A 25,069-nucleotide genomic window follows, 5' to 3' on the forward strand; every position below is an offset into this window, starting at 1 on the left:
CTGGGCCCGTGAGCCATGGCTGCTGAGCCTGTGCGTCCGGAGCCTGTGCTCCGCAACGGGAGAGGCCACAACAGTGAGAGGCCCGCATACCACAAAAAAAAAAAAAAAAAAAAAAAAAAAATATGTGGGAACTAAAATTTAAAACCTATAACCAATTTCAATCACTCCAAAGAAAATTAAACACTTAAGAATAAACTTAGCAAAACATGCACAGGATCTGTATGCTGAAAATTACAAACTACCAATAAAAGAAATCAAAGATCTAAATTGTTCATGTATTGGAAGGTTCAGCATAGTAAAAGATACCAATTCTCCCCAAGTTGATCTATAGATGCAATGAAATTCCTAACAAAATCCCAACAAGACATTTGGTAGACACAGGTAAATTTGTTCTAAAACTTATATGGAAAGGCACAGGCCCTGAAATATATTAAAAAAATGAAACCTGTGGTGAAGTAAGGAACAAGTTGGGTGTGTTTATAAAAGGGAAATTGGGGGTAGCCTCATGGTAATAGAACTGTTCTTTATCTTGACTATGATGGAGCCACAAATCTACATATGTGATAAAATTGCATAGAGCTACACACGCAAACAAGTCAAGAAAAATGGAAAGTCTAAATAAAGTGGGTGGATTGTATCAATGTCAGTATCCTGGTTGTGATATTACACTATAGTTTTGCAAGATGTTACCCTTGGGTAAGGGATACTTGGGATCTCTCAGTATTATTTCTCACAAATGTTTGCAAGTCGACAATTATCTCAAAAAAAAGTTAATTAAAAATAAGCAAAGAAACACTATCTACACTGGACCTCTCCAAGTTTAGTGCTCCCCAGTTTTCAAAATTTCTTGGATCTCACTTCTCTTTAATATTTATAAAAGCCTCTTCCCACAAACTTTGAGATGTTCTGCCTGAGATTGCTACAGGTATTTTAAGGGATTAAATAATAATGGTCACCATTTGTCCCAATGTGTATTCCCACAGAATTCATCTTATTTCCAGTTTACTGCTACCTCTCATTCAACCCAAACATTGAACCCAACTCTTTTATATAAATTCCCTAAGGTACCATACCCCTCAAAATAGCTACCTGTAATCGATTTTGTCCAAATAACTACAGTAACACAAGGGATTTGCATCCCAGAAAACAAGAAACTTAAAATTACATACTGTGCATCCATAAGCTAAACTTTCTTGGTCAACCCCACTACAGTGAGACTGGCATGAGCTGAGTCTCCTCTTCCAGCCCCTGGTCTCTGGCTCTCCTCCCCTCCCCGACCCCCCAACTGGAATGCCTTCTGTCCTTTCCCTGCCCTTTCCTTTTTCCTTTCTTTCTTTCCTTCCTAGATTGAGAACCATGAACACAAATCATAAACAAAAGAATCCAACGAGTTTTCTACTTCTAGAACATACAATGTTTTTCAGGGATTAGCTCATGTAATCTTTGGAAAGCAGAATGAAACTGCTTTTCCTGATATGAATACTTACAAAAAATATATACTGACATACATACACACATAATTATATATATTATATATATAAATATCATTTTTTCTCTGCTGTAATTAAATAATCGGAAGATTAGCAAATCTATTAAAGCCTTTCCATTCTTGGAAAAGTTTTTATAATTTGTTTTATTTTAACTGTTCTTTCTTTGGCTTAGAGATATCTAAACTGGTATCTTGAACATATGCTCTTATTATGCATCCAGAACAATACAGCTGCTTGGAATATTTTTGAACGTCGCATTTGAGAGAGAGAAATACCAAGGGAAGATATATGTGAAAATAAAACTATTCAAGGCCATGTTTAAATAAAGTCATATTCTCCCTTCCACTACCAAGCGATACATACCATAGGCCAAATTCTGCCCTAGGTTATGTGCGCACTCTTCTTTTCGACTTTAGTGGGAATTGTTCACGTATAACTGAAGGCTTCAGTTAGCCCTGTGGGCACAAAAATGCCTACCCTCAAAAGAAGCAAAAATTATCTGTCTTATTATATTTGGCTTTTAGATGAAAGTGATATAATATAAATGACAATTCCATTAGATAATATAGGTTTTAAAAAGCACTACCATCAAATTTTAACCATTACAAATTTGAGAGAATTACCATAGTGGCATTTGCAAGACCAGAGATTGCTGAAACAAATAAGAAGACATTGGAAAATACTTTTCTTTTTATCGCAATTTTCAATTTTAGTAGTGTATGGAATAACTGTGCACTATAATATTTGTATATATTTTCCTTTTGTATATATTGTACATTTTCTAGCTATTGGCTGAGAATCAACCATCTTCTAGCAGAAAAAAATTGCTAAATTCTTCAAATATCGGTTTCTAAGTTTAAATGTTAATTTATCCACAGCTTGCTTTAGACTTTGATTAGAGGTTTTTCCAGAGGAAAGGTCTTACTGAACTTAAATTTTTGCTATGAAATATTAGACTGATAACATTCAGACTTGTAAAGGGTAAACACTACAATGAGGGGCTTCCCTGGTGGCGCAGTGGTTGAGAATCCGCCTGCCGATGCAGGGGACGCGGGTTCGTGCCCCGGTCCGGGAAGGTCCCACATGCCGCGGAGCGGCTGGGCCCGTGAGCCATGGCCGCTGGGCCTGCTCGTCCGGAGCCTGCGCGTCCGGAGCCTGTGCTCCGCAACGGGAGAGGCCACAACAGTGAGAGGCCCGCGTACCGCAAAAAGAAAAAAAACACTACAATGAGAGGTGTGTTCATCTTTTTGCATACATCAGATAGACAAACCTTTTCTTTTGGTGTGTGTGTGTGTGTGTGTGTGTGTATATATATATATATATATATAGTGTATATACTAATGGAGAATAATAGTTACGAAATAGATTGGATTAGGAGCAGGTGAAAAAACCTGGGTTGTCTGTCAGGGGGAGAAACCAAAACAAAAGACTTCATAGCTCTATGTAAAACTCTAAGCCACTTTTTCCAGCCTTTTTCATTTAACACATGATATATTTCTTTCTAAGAAACCAGACCCCCTGAGGCTTACTAACATCTTCTGCTATTTTCATCTTCCAGGCATTGCTCACCTATTCCTGGTTTGTAGAATTTCTTCCTTCCTCCTCTTCTCCACCTTAAGAGCCTATTTTTCCTTCAATAGTTAACTCAGATCCTACCTTCTTTATGCATCTTTCCTGACATACCTGAATTGCAATGAGTCATTTCCTGTCTTAAATTCTGATTATTTTATTTTGTTATACACTTTGTAATCCATCAAGGAAGGAAGGAGAACAAGAAATAATACTTGGGCCCCACCCCAGACCAATGAAGACACAACGGAGTGTGGGCATCTGAATATTTTTGAAAGTTTCTCAATGATGCTAATGATCTCTAGAGTTGAGAATTATTGCTCTGAGCTGCAGTCTAGCTTGTAAGTACTAAATATCAAAAATCTGATCCTCTTCCAGTGTTTCTCCTTGGGCAAATGAAACCATTAGTCATACAATCATCCAAGCCAGAAATCTGGGATTTATCCTCTCCCTTTACCTTAACCTCTACTTTCCTTCCATCAACAAGCCCTTTGAATTTAATTCCTAAATAGCTTTCAAAGCTGACCACTTCTCTGTGTATCTGCTATTGCCATCATGGTTCAAGGTATCTCACTTGGGCTCTAAGAGTAACCTAACAACACTTTTTTCTTGTCCTCATGCAAACGGTTCTCCTTCAGTGCAACCAACATGGTCCTTCTGAAAAGATAATCTGCTCAGGCCATACATTTTCCCTACTTCTCCCCCCACTTCTTCCCTCATCCCCTGTTCGCTGCATAGAGCATCTCAGTAGAGTTCTCTTGAAAACACTTTAGCACGGCCAACAATGATCTTTAAAACACAGCATCTTCCAATGGCTCTGGCTACATTTCACATGCTTCTCCACTTTGGCTGCTGCACTCCACCTCCACTGGCCTTTCAGTATCTCATATGCAACAAGGTCCCTTTTACAAAAAGGCATTTGCACTATTTGCTATGCACAGATGAAATGTTCTTCTCTACTCTGGTCACCTAGTTCAATCCTATATGTTCTTTTGAATATATATTGCTATCAGTTAAATTCTGTCCCCCCACAAAAGACAGACTGAAGTCCTAACCCCCCATGTCTGTGACTAGGACCTTATTTGGAAACAGAGTCTTCATGGATATAATCAAGTTAAGGTGAAGTCATACTGATTAGCTGGCTCCTAACCCAGTATAACTGGTGTCCTTACAGAAAGAGGAGACACTGACACACAAACACAGGGGAGGAGATGGCCATGTGATATCGGAGGCAGAGATGAGGCTGATGCATCTAAAAACTCAGGATTTCTGGCAAACACCAGAAGCTAGAAGAAGCAAGTGAGGCTACTCCTCTGTAAGTTTTAGAAAGAGCATGGTCTTGCAGATACCTTAATTTCAGACTTCTGGCCTCCAGAACTGGGAGAGAATACATTTTTGTTATTTTAAGCTACTCAGTTGGTGATTTTTTAGGGCAGGCCTAGCAAACTAATACACATATCTAATACAATTTCTTCAAAGTAAGCCTTCCTTGACTTCAGAGATTTGATCAAATTGTCCTTCAGATGATCCCACAGAACATATCACAGTTATAATTTGCTTTTCCTTGGTGTGATTGTCTGTCTTTTCCTTCTAATAGACTGTAAGCTCCATTACAGCAGACTATGAAGTACTTTATCAGACATTATTTTCTTCACATGTCATTTATAGTAGAGGCTAAAAAGGCTGGGTTTATCTTTGTTCCCAACTGTCACAGGTATCTATCATTTCAAGGAGCTACAAAATTTTCCTAGGGTTGTACAAATTTTAAGTAAAATATCAAGAATTAAACATTGCCTTTTGGCTAAATAGTATAGTTTAAAGTCTGCTAAATATTATAGTTTAAAGTCTCACGCAAAAATGTACAGAGAATAACTTTTACTTGGAGGGTTTTACCTTTCTCCATAATCAAGTGGGAAGAATTCCCCCCTATTTTTAAGGTATCCTTACAAAAGGCTTGGCTCTGTATGCCATGGATCAGGTGATCAGGGTGGGTTAAGTGGATTATTCTTTCTTTAATCCACTAGAGTCTTTCCTGACTGTCATAAACCAAAAAGATATTGAGCAGCACTGTATATAAAATTATATTCTGTTATGCATTTAAGGCACCTGTATCACTGAGAGATATAACTGTAAACTATAGTAATTTGAATTATTTGTACAAATCATGTAAATATGTGAAGCATTACAAATATGTACAAATGTACGAAAATTCATTTATATTTTATTTACTTTACAAATATGTCTTGTTTCAGTTCTTGGTTTTTGTCAGGGGGAGTTCAGAGAACTTTGATAATTAACTACTTCTTCTGTCTTCACAGGGACCTAGGTTCACAGCAATTTATTATTTTTTTAGGTAAAGGTCAGAGAAAATTGAGAAATTCCGGCAGATAATTTAACCTCTCTAAGGCTCCTTTTTTAATCCAGGACACCTAGTCAGTGCTCAATAATCACAGCTGTTATTATTATCCTCATTTTCAGCTGATTATTCTGAAAAGCTTTGTTAAATTCTATTGATCTTTACTTCATTTTGAATGACAAACCGTTCCCCTAACTTGGGTGATATTCAGTTGGCTAGCTACAAACAGAAGGCTTTCATATACATGTAAATAGTTACAGTTTAAAGTAATGAAAATTATTAAAGGAACGATATGGACTGAGATTCTCTTGCGGTGGGAGTCGAGGTGGTGCTCCCAGGAGAATCCCAGTACACAGAGCTTCCTGAAATGAATGAGGAAGCTTCCATAAGGCTGCGAGGACATTTTATGTTCCTTCAATCAACAGAGACATGGCAATACCTTTATAAAGTGTGCACATGGGCATACACTCCGGAGATTAATTGAGAGAGTTGGTTTATCTATTCTAACAAATGTTGGTTAAATTGCATTTTCTTTTTCTCCAGAACCATCAATAGTTTCCCTTTTTCAGACTGAATACATAAATCAAAGAACATTTTTCGGGCTTCCCTGGTGGCGCAGTGGTTGAGAGTCCGCCTGCCGATGCAGGGGACGCGGGTTCGTGCCCCGGTCCGGGAAGATCCCACGTGCCGCGGAGCGGCTGGGCCCGGGAGCCATGGCCGCTGAGCCTGTGCTTCCGGAGCCTGTGCTCTGCGACCGGAGAGGCCACGACGGTGAGAGGCCCGCGTATCGCAAAAAAAAAAAAAAAAAAAAACATTTTTCATGAACAAACTATGATTATGAAACTCCTATTCTTCGTCTGTTGATCCCTAAAACTTTATTTACCCATGCATTTTTTTTCCTTCACTGTATCAGATTAGAGCTGCTCTTTTTCACTTTATTGTAGCTTGGACCATCTGTGGCTCTTGACTTGTCAGTGTATCAAGGAGCCCTCAAAATAGCACAGATGATGTGAAAAACCCCACTGCTAAACTATTTCTTGCCTCCATACTTGCAGTATTTCATCAGCTTCTAATTATAGTACATAATTGTTTGCATTTTAGCATAATTACTAATGGGTTACTATACTAATGATTCTTTGACGCTATTTGTCCTATAAAATGTGGAGAACTACTTAAGGGAAAACAGTTTTCAGAGTTTCATAAAACTCTGAGGTTTTACTTTTAAATGCTGTGCAACTAAATGTCAATATACTTCCAAGTTGTACTACCCACAAGCCCTAACAAACTGCTGAAGTAAAATCCTTTTACATATTTCAAAACTTTTTTTTAAAAAAAGAAAATCCGAAGAGGTCTCTTAAAATAACTATAACATGTGCTGATTCAATATGAAAACTAAGCTTTAAAAAAAATCTGCTAATGTTATCAGTGTTCCCCCTTCGATAATAAAAAGTCTGAATTGATTTTTTTCCAGTTTTAGTACAAAATATATGACATAACGAATTTCAGCTTGATATAATTTGAAATAGCCAATGTATTAAACTCCAAAGTGAAATTTAAATTGGCAATCATGTCAGATTCAAGTCCCTGAATGAATATTAATTTAAAAACTAATCATTTTCCAACAGGTTGAAGCTTCAAAATGCTAGTTCTTGAATAAAAGCTGTTAGATCCATTACTGTAACATCAGGCATTTTCTGTTTAGGAAACTAGACCTCCAACATTTGGTATGTCTGGCTCTTCCTAGCATCTTTTTTTTTGCCCAGGGATTTAATTATTTAAAACTCATCTCTTTTTCTGGATTTGGTAAATTAGAATTCTGATTTTCACTGATGGAAAGCTGATACTGAGTGAACTGTCTGAGGTAAGGTGTAAGGTCAGATCGGTTAATTAATTTTATGTCGCTGTGTCTTTCTAAGTTAAATTCTGAGCCACCTCCATGAGTAAAGATGTTTTATATTTATATACACATACGCACATACCATGTAAATTCATTGATTGTGGCCGTATTGGAGGATGAGTAAAAATATATGCATACACATTACCTACAGACTTGCAATTTTAAACGTGACTAAGCCAGATTATCAAGTATGTGTTCTAGCCTATGCCCAGCATTATGAAGTCCCTAATCCTAAAATCAAACAGAACTTGGATTCACTATATTATAAGGCAACAGAGAATAAGTCACATTTCATATTAAAATATGTTCTTTGCAGTTAAATAGTGAAAGAGTTACCAGCTGCATTTGTCCATATCTTGGCTATGAAATCTACCAAAAAAATGTTTCTGTGTAATAAATACCAGATAGCAGGGGGAAGCAGAAAAAAACACAAACCCGATCGTCAGTTGAGAAGAAGCTCTGTCACTTACCATCTCTGTCTAGACAACCCTACACAACTTAACAGCTTTCCATACTTTAAAAGTCACTTACTTTTTAACGTAGAATTCCAGGAAGTCTTGTTTTGTTCATCTAGTCCTATCCTCTTACTACATAAGTGAGAAAACTGAGTCAAGTGTATTTGTTAAGACTACCGAGTAGCATTACCTGAGTCAGATTTCTCTACTCCTCATCTCTTATTCTTCCCACTGCTTTTTGTATTAACTTCCAAGGAATGAGCGCATTCTTTATTAAACATCTATAACATGAGTTATTATAAATATTGTAATATCTTAAACGTATTCAGACTTGTTTCCAGTTTAAAGGAACCCTATGCAGAACTCCAATTTAAATAATTGCTCTTTAATTTTTATTTGAATGAAACCAGGTCTCCATAATGCTGGGTACCCCCAAATCTATCAATAAATTCCAGATGAATAAATAAGCGATCTGCATGGCTTTTCTAATGATCTCTGACTGTTTCATTCTGTAGTTTTAACGTAAAATGTAGAATGGCGGGGGGAAGCTTATGTAAAAGTAAATAAATAAAAGAACACAAATTGGATAGGACAAATTTTCTCTTGATAGTCAGTTATGAAATAAAGCAGTCTCATTAAATCATAAGTACTTTAACCTTTTCTTGAAAGAAGGGGAAGATTTAAAGATTTATAAAGAAATTTTGCCTAAACTAGGAAGTGACTCATATTTGACATGTATTGAAATGATAATGCAGATTCCAATAGGCACTCTAAGAGCATTTGACTCCCAGGGGAGTAATTCAGTCATGGTTACCTCTTCACATTTGGAATTTTAAACTTTCTTTGTAAAGCTTTTAATGTACTACTGCCTGCCAAAACATGGCACATTTTCATGGATAAGGCAAAATAAAGGCAAGTAAAAAGCTTTTTTTTCATCATCGTTGATATAAAAATATGCGACAAATATAGCTATTCAACATCGTTGGAAGATGCCATTTCTTCAGTCTTCGGTGGTTTCTTTTTTTTTTTTTTTCTCCTTTTTTTGGCCACACGGCGGCACGCGGGATCTTAGTTCCCCGACAAGGGATCAAACCTGCGTCCCCTGCCGTGGAAGCACAGAGTCTTAACCGTTGGACCGCCAGGGAAGCCCCTCTGCAGTGGTTTCTATTTCCGTTTTTTTCTATGGAAACGTTATAACACAATTCTGTTGGTCTGCTCAGTGGGTGGAATGGACAAGATATAGAACAAATTAGTCCCCTATCTGCTAACTACTGAACAAATGAGAGGCAAGCACGACACACTGAATCCATCATATGCTGTAGATGTCAGATGTGACCTATCTTTTTGTAGGTCCTTTCAACCCTGGTGGCATGGAAACCTCTGCATCCTGACAACCAAATTTTCTAAACTCATATCCTAATGAAAAGCAGAGTAGATAAGTCTAACATGATGACTGAATATCACTGTGTCAATACCATCCTATGGAAATCAATCGTTGCTAATTCTCTGCATTTCTATTTTAAATGTTCTTCCTAAGGCTTTTAATGCATTGCAGTGCACATACATGGCAGAATTTCATACTTACTACCAGGCCAAACAAAGGTATGTTTCAAGTGTATTTACATCCTCAATAACAGTAGCTATGTTAAAAGAGACTTTAAAATCCAAATAACAATTTTCAAGACCTTCTAAGTGAGATAGGCTGGAACCTGGGACCCTTTGCTGCAGTGTTTACACCTGGACAAATGTTTCCTGGAGCAACAAAATATAAAGAAAGAAACTATAAGGGACTAAAAATAACTGCATACATGTCCAGTTGGGGCAAATTATGGACAAGATACAAAAAGACAAAAAAAAAAAAACCCAACTGCCACTTCTGAAGAGCCAGAGCAAAAGCAGGTTACTGCACATGCCCCCTGCACACAGCACCACCAGAGGGGTGGGCAGACCACCTAAGCCACCACTCTGGCCCAATCCCTGGACACACCCCTACCCTCACCCCGTATAAGGAATCAGCTGGACCCCCCTTCGGGTAGCAGGCAAGGGAATCTGTTACTTGCTTTTGCCCCCCGCTGCTGCAGCAGGGGCCCCAGTAAAGGCTTGCCTGCATTTTTGTCTGGCCTCTGATCAATTTCTATTGATTAAGGAGGCCAAGAACCCTGGTAAGTAGCATAAGGAAGTCTACCTGCTTCAGGGTGAGGGAAAAAATGTGAGAAATCAAAGATTATTTTCATAAAGTGCATGAGGGTACAAATGTCCTCTAGGGCAAATGGAGTTTGCATGGACCACATTTGAGCACACCTATGAGAGCATATACTGAGAACTGCAGTACACAGTACCTCTGGTATACAAGGCAAGGGTGACTTAAGCTGCACTGGACCATTCCAGAGCCCTAAAGAAACCAAGTAAACTGTCTCCATTCCTGACAACTATAAAATACCAACCATCTCACAGTTATCTGTCTTTAGCAGCTTCTAAGGTGAATACAAACTGTGGTTGACAGCTAAAGTAATAATATAACACCTTTTGAGTGTCTGATGTGTAAAGTTCATTAGTTCTAAGGTCAGCATTTTAACACAACAGCCAAACTGTATTCATATCATCAGATGCTATCCACCAAAAACCGCTGTAAAAACCAGGCAGGGGTCTTAATATTGCCAAGACTAGTAAAACTAGAACTAGACCACAAAAGAGCCCTTCCACATTTTTGAACAAAATAAAATACACTAAGCACATAAAACAAACATTTCCTGAGGATATTACCCCAAATGGGATTGTCCTAACCTTCTGTGGGCATTTTCACAGTAATTTTGAGGGGGAAATTCTGGTATATCAAGAGATACATCATTAGGTCACTTAAATATTGTTTTTCTTTAGCTGTCATTTACACATAGTTGAAATCTAAAAGGTAGTGCTTCAAATCTGATGGGAAGATGCCATTTAAAGGAAAGAAGGGAAGATGGATCCCTGTGTTCAACCAAATGTTAAATATTTTTTATTTTACTCACCTGCACACTAAGATGAATCCATTTCTTCACAAGAATTCTCCCCAGTGTCATTACTCTTATTGGAGGCTGCAAACCATTTACTGTGCGGTAATAAAACATGGTCTCTTTCTCAGATATTGTAAGTTTGAACACAATCTGCCCATCCGCTGTCTTTTCTATAACACACCTTGGGAAGCAAGCAGAAAAGAGAAAAGGTCAGCCTCCAACCAAAAGAGAGGCTAAGGCATCATCCAGTGATGGTGGTGTAACTGACCCCAAACTCCACTCAAAGGGTCACAATGAATAAGTACCTGAATGTTATCAGATTCAGGGCAAGCTTTCTTTCAATTAAGAAGCCCTTTTATTTCAATAAAAAATAGAATTCTTATTTACAATATATTCCCCCAGAACCTCCACTCCCTCTATTGGAGATTCATGATGGGAGCGAAAGTGGTCGAATCATCCTGTGAAACCAACATTTAGCCTATTGGCTCCTTAGTTCCTCTGCTATTTCTTTTATAGGAAGCGGTACAATACATCACATCCAGCTTGGGTATTGAGTCACCAGCGCAAATCTTTTTTCTTTTCTTTTCTTTTTTTTTTAATGTAAAGAGAGGTTAGTGTCCATAGAAGGCTCTAAACTGCTAGCCCTGAAGTCAGAATCGCTCTATTTAATTCTCATGATGAAACGGAGAATGGACAACTGTAGTCTTTACTTCGCTCATCATCAACTAGCCAGAAGCCGGAGCCAGTGTCTGTAGCTTGCCATGACCACACGGCCCAACTGAGGCACTGAGATCATGGTAATGATCCTGGATGAAAGGTCATCCAATCTTCTAAGAGCACAGTGAAACATTTTGATAAAATAGAAGAATTTTCAGAAAAATTTTAGGTCTGTGTAGGGCCAGTTATCAAATTAATTTTTTTTTAATCACTTCTATCCTGATCACAATGGCTCTCTTTTCCCATCCCTTTAAATAGACATTTTATTTTTTATGTTTTCTAATTTCTCTATTGATTTATGTTTAATATATTTTATTTTATACTACTTATATCATTGCATGTGCCTAGCCACTCTGTACCCACTGAGCAGAGACGGATATGAACTTAAGCCCCTTTCCTATTATATGTCAACCTAGCAACTCAACTTTTTAGCAGATGAGAGAAGAGCCCCCGAGCAGATTACTCCCCCAAATCTTCTATTTAAAGAGAAATATCATGGACAGTAGCCATCAACGTCCCCCCCAAATAACTAGCTATTAAAGATGCTCTTCAGCCTGCATCTCACAGACAAGAACTCAAGAAGGTGGTACATCCCAGGGAGGAGAATTTTATCAAGTCCTAGAGGAGTCTGGGTTCCTTTCCTCACCTGGTTGCCTCCTACTCAGCATCTCCAGGATAATGCCTGATCCTAGAATCCTCCCTGCTCAAGGTTCATAAGGGGCCTTCCCTTGAGCTCACTTATCGCGCTGCCTTGGTAACAACACCCATCCATCCGTCTTCCCATTCGATCATGAGCTTTCTGACAATAGCACCATAGCCTGGTTTATAGTAGAGCCTCAAAAAAATGAGTCAGTGATCTGAGTAGGAAGAATTGAAGAGGCAAAGGTAAGATTGGGCAAACCAAGAATTATTGCTAAAGGTGTTTTTAAAACTTTCCTGAAAGGACACATTTTTTCACAAATCATTCCTTCTCATTTGCATTTATTCTTTCTGAGAATTGAGAGGTAATAATATGACTGGAGAACACTTAACAGTCACTATTTCACTGTCACTTTTTTACTCTATTTGTACATATTTGGCGATAAAGTTATGAGACCAAATATATGTTTTATATCAGGCAAATATGTTTAGTTGACATACAGATTTTATATAAAGTGGAAATACGATCTTATGGAAATTCTATTGCGATTGTTTTTAACCCTATGGAAATTCTATTGTGATTTTTTTTTTAACCCTTTGGTAGGTGAATATTTCTAAGTCACTGGAATGAAAGAATTTCTCTCTATTCCCTGTCTCTAGGTCTTAAACAATCTAAGAGTTTGCCTCTGTTCATTTCTCTTGAGTTAAATCTACAAGTTAGAATTTGACCATTACTCAAGGATGTACTTGCCACATGCAGGCTTATTTCCCCAGGCTTACTGAAAATGCATTTCTTAATATGTTATTGATTATCTTCCTTGCTATTTTGTTTGCTTGTAAACACACTAGCTTGGGAAGATAATGAATGTGAGAGGAAGGCAGGTAGCAAAATATTTAGGAACTGGATTTATTTTGCTCCTGAATAAACAATAATTGGATAATCCATGTTTTGTTTGTTTTACTTATCTAGTACAAACACCCTGAAATTCCCCCAATTCCCACAGGTATTTCAGTTTTGAGAATGGAAATGACCTTGATGCATGGAGCTCTCAAAACCATATACCATGTGCTACTGCCTCTATAAATACTCCTCTGTCTTCTTTATACAAAATGATACCAATGGAAGATGAATTTGGTAGTGACATATCCCTTGTAAAAAGCTTGGAAAAAATATTTTATCCTAGCCATATTTATCAAGAGACAATTTTTTAAAACTCTTTGCACGTTAGTTACATAAACTAAGTAGGTTGGATTTACTGACATTTCAAACAGTAAGAAAACAGGGTTTTCTTTTAGGGCACATACAGAAATAGGGGTAATGGTTTGTGATGATTTTCACTCCAAATAAAACAAAATGAAAATATGCCAACTTTCACTTGGCACATTAAAACTAAACACCAAAGATATTTAAGTCATATTTGCTTATGAAATTATAAGACTTTTCTGGTTTGTTTCATGAGTTTTTAGATATTTGGCCAACATCCTCATACAAAGAAAACTTCACAAGGAGAAGAGGCAAAAGCCCTACAGGAAGACGAAGGATAAGCAAAATATGCCTCAAAACTGTCCTACTCATTCCAGTTTCCAGATTGTTTCTAAACACTTAGGGGAAACATTAGATATCAGCTTCAGAAACTATTACAGAATGAAAATCAGGTGATTATAGAAAATAACCAAAAATGTTAAGGAAGCCCCCCTCCGAACTCACTGAAGGCATTTCTACTGGGATCAATGGCATGAATGCTTTTGAGAATCTTTTATGCTTCTCTCTATATTTCCTAACAGATGAAAACGCCAGGAAGCAAAGGGCCCAAAGCGACCTCTTTTCAGAGACAGAGTGTCATTCATTTATTCAACTCATTACTGAGCATCTTCCAAGATGAGTTAAACAAACATCTCGTCTTGGGAAAATAAGGATGCAGACAACACAGTCCTAAGCCCTCAGAGAACTACATGCCTAATGAAAATTGTATACTCTAGTAAGGGCAAGTTGTTTATACAAACCTGGACCAAAACTTTGAAAATATCCATTATTTGTATTACTAGTCCCCATGACTTAAGACTCACACTGAGCCTGGTTGAGCCTCTGAAAACTACAACCAAAAACTACGACTAAACTGCTGGGGGGGAAAAAAAAAAAAAAAAAAGAGCCAGGTGTAAACATGTCTGCCTGCCATGAAATTATTTTAACACACTCTTCTTTGAGGGTTTACTTCATCCATGGAAAGGAGAAAAATACTTTGAATTTAGGAAAAAATATTTGGAATATAAAGTTGACCAGGAGAGCCTAATATAGGAGTAGGTCTTCAGTTGCGTCAGTTCCAAAGGGCCTTCATTTCTAGGTTGCAATTCAAGTTGCAGTGCCCTTGACTCTTACTGATTTTGCAGGACCCTAGGAAAGCTTACACTCCCTCTACTACTTACATTACACCTTCTTGCTCGGGTTTCAACCACACAGCTAGAGTAAATGACGCCGCCAGCCTGGGAGCAGCAGGAGAGGCAAAGCAACTCTGGTGATTTCCAAAAATGAAACTTGCAGAATGGCTGTGGGCCTTGGGACTCAGATCACGCCGGTCTACGGTGATGCAGCCGCTGAGGCCTGCTGAGAAGAGGGCAGTGTAGGTGGGGGGTGACGATCGGTAAGGACAATCCTGAATGCAGAACCGCTGGGGACAGACCCGAAGGCCTTCAGCTGCGGCAGAGCTCTGACAGAAGGTGCTTCGGGCTGGGAGTCCACACGTTGCTTGGGTTGGCACCACCGAAACCTTCTTGAAAGCTGCCACGTTCTCCAGCCTTGGGAAAAGGCCCTGCGAGTCAGCCCACGATATGCAAGCAAAATAGGTAAAGAGCCATGTTTTAGGGGTGGGAAACAAGAAGCCGAAGCCCAAAGAAAGAGCCAGGCAATTCATGTTTACACAAAAGCATTCTCCTTCCAATCAAGCGTTCCTAAATAAATAATAAGGCCGACGGCGCTGGCCAGCGACTCTTTAACACGGGGTGCTTTAAATAACATTGAGATAAATCCATTTTTGGGAAACTGCAGATGCTGTTTCACACTGGGGTAACACCGGAGGCCTCCTTAGTGATGGCGAAGACATGAGTAGCAGCTGGTGTCTGGGAATCAAAAGCAGAGCGTCAAGGAAGAGCTGTTACATCTTTACAACTTTCGGTGCATTCTAAGCATGGGGATTCCGAGTCCCCAAGAAACATTATTAAACTTCTTAAAAACGTTTTGAAGTACACTCTCTAGAGGAAAACACTCATTCTTTTGGTAACTATCTTCATCGGGCAAATCAAGCACTTGAAAAGTCCACAGGACAGCCAGTTTGACGTATACATATATGCACATACTTTTAATTAATATATTGCCCCACACAGTAATTTCAGATGGCTACTCCACCCCAGGGAATTAGCACTATCCACTCTCCTTCACAAGGGAAAGAACTATACAGACTTCCTTTACACACGCACGGGATGTTGTTAACACAGAGCTAACTTGCAGATGTCCCGAATAAAGCTGGCAAAGCACTTTGGGCCTTTCCCCCGCCTCATCGCAGCATGTGCGGCAACTTTAAGCTCACGGTAAAGCTGATTAGAAACCCAACACCATCTGTCCGTCCTGCGCCTTAGTATTTAGCAAACGTTTGTGTGTTTCCTCATATGACTATTTGTAGGTTACATATGGACCCCTAATACTGTGTAAGTAATTGTATTGATAAATAAGCTGAGTTACCATTTCTTTATTGCACTTCAACCAGGCCCCTCAGTGTGACAAATGGCTCTTCACAGGACCGCTGTCCCTGGTTGCCTGGCAACGCTGCGGTAACCTCCGGAAAGTCTCAGCAAATAGGCCGCAGCAGCAGGACGGCCCCAGGGAAGACTTGGGTGCCCAAGTCAGGGATGCTGCACGGCGAACGCTTGGTTACCTGAAACTCAGAGTGCAGTCTGCTGGCCGGCCCGCCTGGAACTGAGCTCCTGGAGCCTCCAGCAGGTGCCTCAAGCAGTGGGAGGGACCAGCATGGGGCCAGGCATGCATAATTTTAAAGTAGCAGTGCACCTTATCCTCTAATCCCTTTTTTTGCCCCTCCCCTTTCCCTGGCTTTCATGCACCGCAATCCATTTAATCATGTCATCAAAATGATCTGCCACTACCAGACAGTAACACAAGGAGCAATGCCCAGTGCTCTTTCTCTTTTCTGGGCTACAAATATATTGATGCTCTAAAAGCTTGGTCCATTGGTGAAAGTTTCTGTTGCCCATTCGGTGGGTACTGCAATCTTCACCCCAGGATACCCTCTATTAAATATACATGCTTCTCTAGCTTATGAGGAGAACCTGATGTGATCTCTAGATGTTGCATTTGGAAGATCAGGGATTTTAATTAAACTACAGAAGCAAAAGGACTGCTGACTTTTTAGCTGCTTGACTGGATATGAATATGTGTGTATTTATGGATGCATGTTTGATGTCAATTCTATGTAGTTTCATTACATCCAAAACTCTCTTCAACCGTCTGGGACATCTCATCCTATATGAGAAACATTCTAAAGCAACTGATACTTCTATCCCTCCACTGTCTTAAAAATGGAAAATTCATTTGGGAAACAACTAGCCAGTTGGGCTTTTTCTATAAGTTATCATATTTAGAGAAATGTTTAGAAGTGAGAGAAATGTCTGTATGGCATTTCTTGTTAGTGAGGCAGCCAGAGACAAATCCAGAATGTCTTCACTCAAATTTCCTTTCATTTCTCTTCCAAGAGAGACCTGGCCATGACTTTTAAATATCAACTTTACCAATCAGAACTAGGTGCTTCCACAGGAAATCTTCATCTTTTGTCAAATTATCCTATTCTCTCTACTAGTTGATTATTATAATCTTGCAAGGGCAATTTTTATTTAAAAGCAAATTTTAATGTAAAACCAGCTAATATGTAAGGAAAATCTGGGGAAATGTTTGGAAATAGGTACCTAGGACACAGTGAAGTAGACAAATGGATTACTCACAACTCTATAAAACACGCAACCAATATTTGTCTTCAAATGTGTTATTCAATGGCTGGCTCCTCTTTATGCCTTATGAATCCAAGGATAAACTTTAATTTTTAATTGTGGTGCTTCAGTATATCTTTTGGGTCACCATTCTGGGGATAAAAACTCATCTCCACATAACAACTCCTGCTTTGTAGGAGGAAGTCATGACTCAAAAGAGACAATCTAAGATTAGCAACTCTGCTCCACAACCAGAAACGCTGCCTGTAATCTGCAAGGGTAGACAATGGATTGACATAGCCCTCAACTTCTGCAATTCTGTACTATCAATCCTGAAGACACATCTGGTAAATGATTTGGGCACCAAAAGTTCTACCACCACTAGAAGTGCCTGAGAAATACATAAAGAAAAAAAAAAAGTAAGAGTGTACAGGAGGGAAGTTTAGTTCAACACAAGTAACTATGTGCTACTATTTTTCTCATATATTTTCATGGATTCACTGGGTAGTTCTGTTCTAGACCAGCTTGGCTGGGGCTGGATGGTCTGATTTGGCCTCACTCTCTCATCTAGCAGTTGGCTTGACACTCAGGGGAGTCTACCCCAAGCTCATTCTCGTGGTAGCAGAAAAATTCCGAGCAACATAAGATGGGAGAGCCTAATGTAAAAGTATTATGCAGGCATCTGCTTATATCATATTTGCTAATGTTCCCATTGACCAGAGCAAGTCACATGGCCAAGCCCAGATTCCAGGGCTGTGAAATTGACTCAGTTCTTCAAAGAACAGTTGAGAGTTGCTAGCAATTTCTTCTTCTAGTGGTAAAGACATCATTGAATCAGAATTTCCTTCTTCTGAAAAAGTCCAAAAAATGGTCTTTTAGTTAAACAACTGTAAGTAAGTTCATACTCATTATTGTGGAAAACGTTACTATAATAAGCTTAGTTTTTCAAGCCCTTGAGGCTTAGCTCCTGTTGATGGACAAAATCAAGAGATATCCTTGGGTTTTTAACATCCTTTAATTTACTATTAAAATTGACTAACCTCTGGCATAACTGATCTAGAAAAACAGTGAATGTATAATAAGTACTATTAGATGTGCAAATAGAGGCATAAACTACAGAGGCAATGTGATTACAAATATGAGAAAATGTAGACAATTTTATGAGAATTAAACTTGAGTTCTTAGGCAAATTGGAAAAGTTGCTTAAATATTTCCAACTTAGACTGATTCAAGAAGAAAGAGAGATGGAAACAACCCAGATGTCCCTCAGCTGCAGAACAGATAAAGAAACTGTGGTATATGCATAGACTGGAAGGAGAAAGCACAATGAAAGAAAAGTGAACTACCACTACAAGCAACAACGTGGATAAATCTCACAGACATGGTCGTCAGTGAAATAAGCCAGACACCCCCAAGAACATAGTGTATGATTCCATTTATATGAAGTGCAAAGGCAAAGCTAATCTGTGGTGACAGAAGTCAGAATAGTGCTCTCTTTAAGACAGAGGAAGAAACTGGAAAGTGTTCAAAGAAGCCAGCAGGAGTGCTGGACATTTATCTTGATATGGGTGGTGGTTACACAGGTGGATACATTTTTAAAAGTTCATCAAGCTTTACACTTAAGGTTTGTTCACTTTGTGCAAATTATATCTCTATAAAAAAAGAGTAGTAAATTTAAAAAAATTTAAGATGAATAGTTCTATCTATCATAGTCTGCAGTTAAATTTCTTCCCACAAGGAAAATGGTGGGCCTGGAGAGTTGTGCAAATCAGTTATACCACACATCTGGGAAAACTGCAATTCCAATTTTTACAAACATTCTTGCAAATCGAATAAGAGAATATTTCCCTTCTTTTTTGAGGCAGTATAACCAAAAGAGAGAGAGAGACAGAGAGACAGAGAGAGAGAGAGAGAGGGAGAGAGGGAGAGAGAGAGAGAGAGAGAGAGAGGGAGAGAGGGAGAGAGGGAGAGAGGGAGAGAGAGGGAGAGAGAGGGAGAGAGGGAAGAGTCAGGAGAATATGATAAGGGAAAATTAAAGACCAATCATGCTCATATACATAATGCAAAAAAAAAATTCTGAATAAAACATAAGCAAACTGAATTCAGAAGTATATAAAAAGCTTAAATCTTTTAAGCTGGCTTTATTCCAGACAAAGTTGGCTTTATTCCAGAATTGCAAAATTGGTTTGAATTTTAAAAATATATTAATTCACCATAAAAATAGTAAAAATTCTTGTGAGTTTTTAGGACCAAAATCCTTAACAAACTAAAGAAGAAAACTTCTATAACTTGACAGTTTACAAAAACAACATCATAAATAATAATAATACTCAGGATAAATAGCACTTTTGTTAAAATGAGGAGTAGTGCAAGAACACCTACTATCACAGCTTCTAATCAACATTTTACTAGCCAGTGCATGAAAATAAGGAAAATATAAACCAAAGCATAAGTACTGAAAATGATTATCATATGTCATATATTTCTCTAAATAACAAAATCTAAAGACAAATATTTGACCGAGGTTCTGGAGAGAAGATGTACATATGATGAATGCTGCTCATCAATTTTGGGCTCTTTTTTCTAGGCACATACTACTTGACCCCTTGTCAAGTTAGAGGTGGCCACGTGACTTGCTTTAGCCAATGAAATATGAGCCACTGCCAGGGGAACGCTACAAGGACCAGCGTGCAATTTCCTGTGCTCACTCCCTCTCACTCTGCCACGTCCAGATGGTGCCTGCTCTGTCAGCCTCTTGCCCTGGCTGGGAAGACATAGATCAGAGTCTGCTTGCCGGCCCTACTGGACACATAGCACGTGTGAAAAATAAACTTTTATTGTTTAAAGGAATTTTTTGAAATCTTGGAGTTCTTCTTTACTGCAGAATAATTTAGTTTAATACGAGTGATGCAAAGATCAATAAACAAAAATCAACTGCACTTCTCTATGCCAGATAGAGAATGAAATAAACAAATTAGAAAATATAACAAAAAGATGCTATTCATATTATAAGGTACTTAAGAACAAATCTAAAAAATGCATTACTGCTATGAAAAAAATCAAGTTTTACTGAATAACATTTAAGAGACCAAAAACAAATAGAGAGAGAAATTATGTTCTTGGATTCAACGACTATCACAAGGATGAAGTTTTCATATAGTTGTCTATTAATCCAATGCAATTCCTATGAAAAGCACAATAGAGTTACTCATGGAACTTGGCAAACCTATTTTAAAGCATATAAAAAAGAGCAAACAGCCGACAGTATCCAAGGCACTGCAAACATAGAAGAAGGTGAGGGACTTTGCTAACAGATATCAAGATGTATATAGGGCCATATAAACTAGGAGTGTGCAACATTAGTGCAGAGATGGGGGAAAAAATCCGATAGAAACATCAAGAACCACAGGAAAAGACTCACACATATATAGACTTATATTTGTCCCTGCATATCACTAAAAAAAAGGATGAGCTAGTTAGTAAATTTTACAAGGAAAATCAATTCCACTTACTGGAAAATAAAATGAAATTGGATCCCTACTTCTCACTATATACGAAAGTTACTTCAAGATAGATTGAGACCTAAATGTTTAGAGACGAAACTTGAAAATCTTTTGAAATTAAAGAAGATGCTTTAACCACCTTAAGATGGGAACATATTTCTTAAACTGGACACAAGTACAAAACATAAAAGATACATAAATGGGACTACATTAAAATCAAGAACTTCTGTTCATCAAATGTCCCCATAAAGTGAAAACCTAAGAAAACCTAAGCTACAACGCTAGAGACATGTCACACATGTAATGGGAAAAGAATGAACACAGAGAATGGTTAAATAATTTCTGTGAATCGAAAGACGAATATTCCAATTCTTTTTAAAAAGACAGATGATATAAACAAGGATTTCAGAGAACAGTAATCATGAGGGGCCAATGAACTTACAGAAAGTACTGGACTTCATCAATATTTACGGAGAGGCAAATGAAAACCACAATGAAATTTTATTTTACACATGCTAGATCACATACATTTTATATTAGGACAATGCCAACCGTTATGAAGGGTATGCAGCAAAATGAACTCTAAATATTTCAGGTGAAAGGGTAAATTAATGCAAATGCTCTAAAGAACAATTTGGCATATTTAGAAAAGTTGAAGCTGCCTATACCCTAAAAAACAGCATGTTCACGCTTATGTACATTCATTACAAAACCTTAGTGCCGTGCACCAGGGGGCATATTCTGTATGTTCACAGCAGTCGTTTCTGGTAATGCCAGAAAGCTGGAAACCATTCAATGTCTATAATAAATATCAATAAATCATTGACATCTTCCTATGACAACAAATTCTGCTATCTGTTGATCTCTTTCTCACTCTTCTTATTTCTTCTGCCTTTTTGTTCCCCCTGTGCTTCGTGATTTTCTCTGATGTAAGTTGACTGTTGACACAGTTATCCAACCAAGTAACCAACCACAGGTTACAATGCGCAAGCACAACGCACTGAGTATAATATTCTGATTCTAGGTTTTTATCTTTTCAACAGCTCATGGTAGCTGAGAACACCTAGCATCTATCATTGTGGATTTTTTCCAATTACATCCTTACTCTTTTTTCACATTGGAAAATTCAGATGGCTAGTTCTTGGATAATTAAAGATTAGCTTAGAGTCATAACAGTCATCACAATAGATGCCGTATATTGAGTGTCTCACATGTAGCAGGCACCATACACATGATTTATACACATGTGTGTATTTACATATACACACATAGCCATCTCATCTTTACTATAACTCTAGGAGGTAAGTGCTCTTACCTCATTTCACAAATGTGGAAGGGCTTCATTCTGTTTGTCTTTGCATCTTGAGAAATGAGCATGTCTAACAGGAGGGCCACTCAAACAATGTTTGTTTTTTTAATTTCGTGTTCTTTATTTTTATATTTTTCCTGCCAGAATTGAAAACACTAGCTATTTTATAAAGACTATATTAGTTTTGCCAATATAGAAACAATCTTTGTGCTGTCAAATTATAAAGAGATTAAATGACAAAAATGAATCTATAAAGTCATCACAGTGCAATGTTTTTGACCAGTGTGTCCTACTTAGAGTGTAACAGCAGCACCAATATCAAGTGTGACTAGTATACAGGGGTGTCAACCTCAGGCTGTGGCCTGGGCTGTGGTCCTGTCAACCTGAAGGACCGAACCAAGGTTATAAATCAAACAGGGTGGTGGGCCAGGCTAGGGGGTGGTTCAGGAAACATATACTACCCAGTAAGGAAGGTGCATGACGGAGAGGCCGAGAGAACAAGAGAGATGTTAAAAGTAAATGACTCAGGCTTCCCTGGTGGCACAGTGGTTGAGAATCCGCCCACCAATGCTGGGGACAAGGGTCCGAGCCCTGGTCCGGGAGGATCCCACGTGCCGTGGAGCAACTAAGCCAGTGCGCCACAACTACTGAGCCTGTGCTCTAGAGCCCGCGAGCCACAACTACTGAGCCCGCGTGCCACAACTACTGAGCCTGCACTCTAGAGCCCGAGCTCCACAACGAGAGAAGCCACTGCAATGAGAAGCCCGTGCACCACAACGAAGAGTAGCCCCCGCTCACTGCAACTAGAGAAAGCCCACACGCAGCTACAAAGACCCAACACAGCCTAAATAAATAAATAAGTAAAAAAAATTTATTTTAAAAAAACAGTAAACGACTGAGTTGGTAAGTGGGTACAGTAAGTCGGATAGAGAGGACCATGGCTGCTAGCATTAGCAGATTCTTCCTGAAACAGAGGACAGTGTAAGCCAATACCCAGTCTGGAAGTAGACATAGCTAGGCTGAGGAGGACCCAATCAGATGGATAGGCCCTGACATATGTTTAAAGTACATTTAATAAGATGAGGAAAAACTGAGTTTCTTCTCTCCTCCACTCATTTTCTTTCTCTTTTAAAATTACACAATGTGTGAACACTGTAAGAAAGATTTTTTAAGCAATATGAGGAGACAAAATTGAAGACTTCATCCACACCCCACCATCATCTCTTCATTAAGCCTCTGTCAGAATTTTGACCTTCTTCTACAAGCATGAAGCATGTATATTCTACACCAATCAGATTCCACACTGTGAAAATCTCAGCAAAATGCTTCCTATTTTTGGAAAATGCCCATCCATTTTCTTTTGCAATTTTCTGAACCAATACAATCCCTTACAATGCTTAAAATTCAGAGCATAAAGTAAATCATTTTCCTTGAGTAGGAATAATTCACACATTATTTGATTTCTGAAGTCTTAAACTAAGGTACTTACTGACAAAGTAAGAATAAATCTAAGTATTATGCGAGTCAAAGTGACACGTGACCTAAAGGTGAAAGTTTAAAGAGTCAGTGCTGGAGGGGCCCTCTCCCCTGATTTTCTGGGCATATTGATCTGGAACAATCATCCACCTAGATCACACAGATAACCCGCAGTGGACATGTAACGTGCAGGACGTGTAGCATGAATAAGAGATAAACCCATGTGGTTTTAAGCCACTGAGGTTCTAGGATTGTTTGTTATGACAGTAGGGGCTACCCTCTGTGATACACAGGGCCTGCTGCATTTCCTTATCCAGCTATACCTGCAGCAGCAAAACTGCTGACACTCTTAGCAAATGTACCTGAAAACAAGGCTGGTGCATTCAATGGACAACTAATAACCTAACCACATCCATAAACACCCGTATCATTCAGTCAGTGAGCACAGTTGACCCCGCAGAGTAAAAGCATCTACTTGTAGTGCCTGGAAGGGAGTGACTGCATCTTGAATTTTTCAGGCATACCGAGGAAGCAGCAGCTCTTTGGCCCCTAAGAGGCTAGAAGTCCTTTAATAACGTTGGACCCAGTTGGTTGGCAAACTGGTATCAAAACAAAAACACAAAAAACTGGCCACAATCTTCTCAGCTGGGTCTTAGAAAAAGAGACAGTTTATTCCAGCAAGGAAAACTCTTTGAGAGAAAGAGAAAGCTCCCCCCAAAAAAGGGCCTGTAGGAAGAAGACTACAGGTAAGGACACGCTGGAACATAAGGATAAAGGAAGTCCGTAAGGCAGTAGCAAGTCAGATCAGAGAAGCAACCAGAAACATCAGCAGGGGGGTCATTTGTGAAGCAGCGTTACTGCCAGACACACACCCCAACTAGTAGGGCAACTAGGAAGGCCCCTTTATGCCACCCCCATTAGTTCAGTTCAGTCTTAGGCAGAAGCTACATCTTAATTCGAGGATAACACCAATAATCCATAGAAGGGAAATCTCCTTCCTTGGAGTGGGTTAGAGATGCACCCACGGGCTCAATGGAAGTTGACTTCTTGGAATGGTGTGATCCTCAAGGCCAGGCCTAAAATCCCCAGAATGGAGCATTTGCCTCCTAGAGAATGACAGAAACGTCAGAACCTCTCACTTCCAAGAAGAAAACAAGCCACAAGGAGATAAGGCACGCGACAGCACTATCCAATAGAGTAGCCAGAGACCTGCCCTGAGGGATGCGAGCCCTCGGACTTAGGAGACCAGAGTGGAAGATGTTTCACAGTCGGAAGAGGCGGTCACTGAAAAGATGAGCAAAGCACCACGCCTTGCTGGTGAGGCTCAGTCCTATCCCCGTAAGATGTTGAGAAGCTGGTGAGGGACACAGTACATCTTAGGGGTATTCCAAAAAAAAAAAAAGATAAGGTTAAATGAACGGACCACATACCCACCATCACCTGGAGCATTGTGACAGGTAGGACCATTTAGTGGGCAAGAATGCAAGCTCCAGAGACAGCCTAGGTTAGGAACCCTGGCTCCACCCCCTATATTTGCTGTGAGTTCTTGGACAGGTTACTTAACCTCTTTTTTTCAGCTTCCTCATCTGTAAAATGGGAATATTACCTACCTCCTAGGGTTTTGGAGGGATTAAATGTAGAGAACATAGACTAGCTTCTCACTGTTAGCTTTCTTT

General features: G+C 38.9%; 1 protein-coding gene across 1 annotated transcript in view; it reads right to left on the bottom strand.

Annotated features, from left to right (window-relative positions):
- Positions 1 to 15,025, bottom strand: part of USH2A (usherin) — an 829,367-nt gene extending 814,342 nt beyond the window's left edge. The window contains exons 1-2 of the mRNA XM_028488076.1: positions 14,541 to 15,025; positions 10,776 to 10,941 (exon numbers count right to left, since the gene is read on the bottom strand). Of these exons, the coding sequence (XP_028343877.1) occupies positions 10,776 to 10,941; positions 14,541 to 15,025 (651 nt within the window). The remainder of the gene's footprint in view (positions 1 to 10,775; positions 10,942 to 14,540) is intronic.
- Positions 15,026 to 25,069: the final 10,044 nt, after the last annotated feature.

This window comes from Physeter macrocephalus, chromosome 4, assembly GCF_002837175.3.
Source record: "Physeter macrocephalus isolate SW-GA chromosome 4, ASM283717v5, whole genome shotgun sequence".
Classification (NCBI taxonomy): Eukaryota; Metazoa; Chordata; class Mammalia; order Artiodactyla; family Physeteridae; genus Physeter; species Physeter macrocephalus.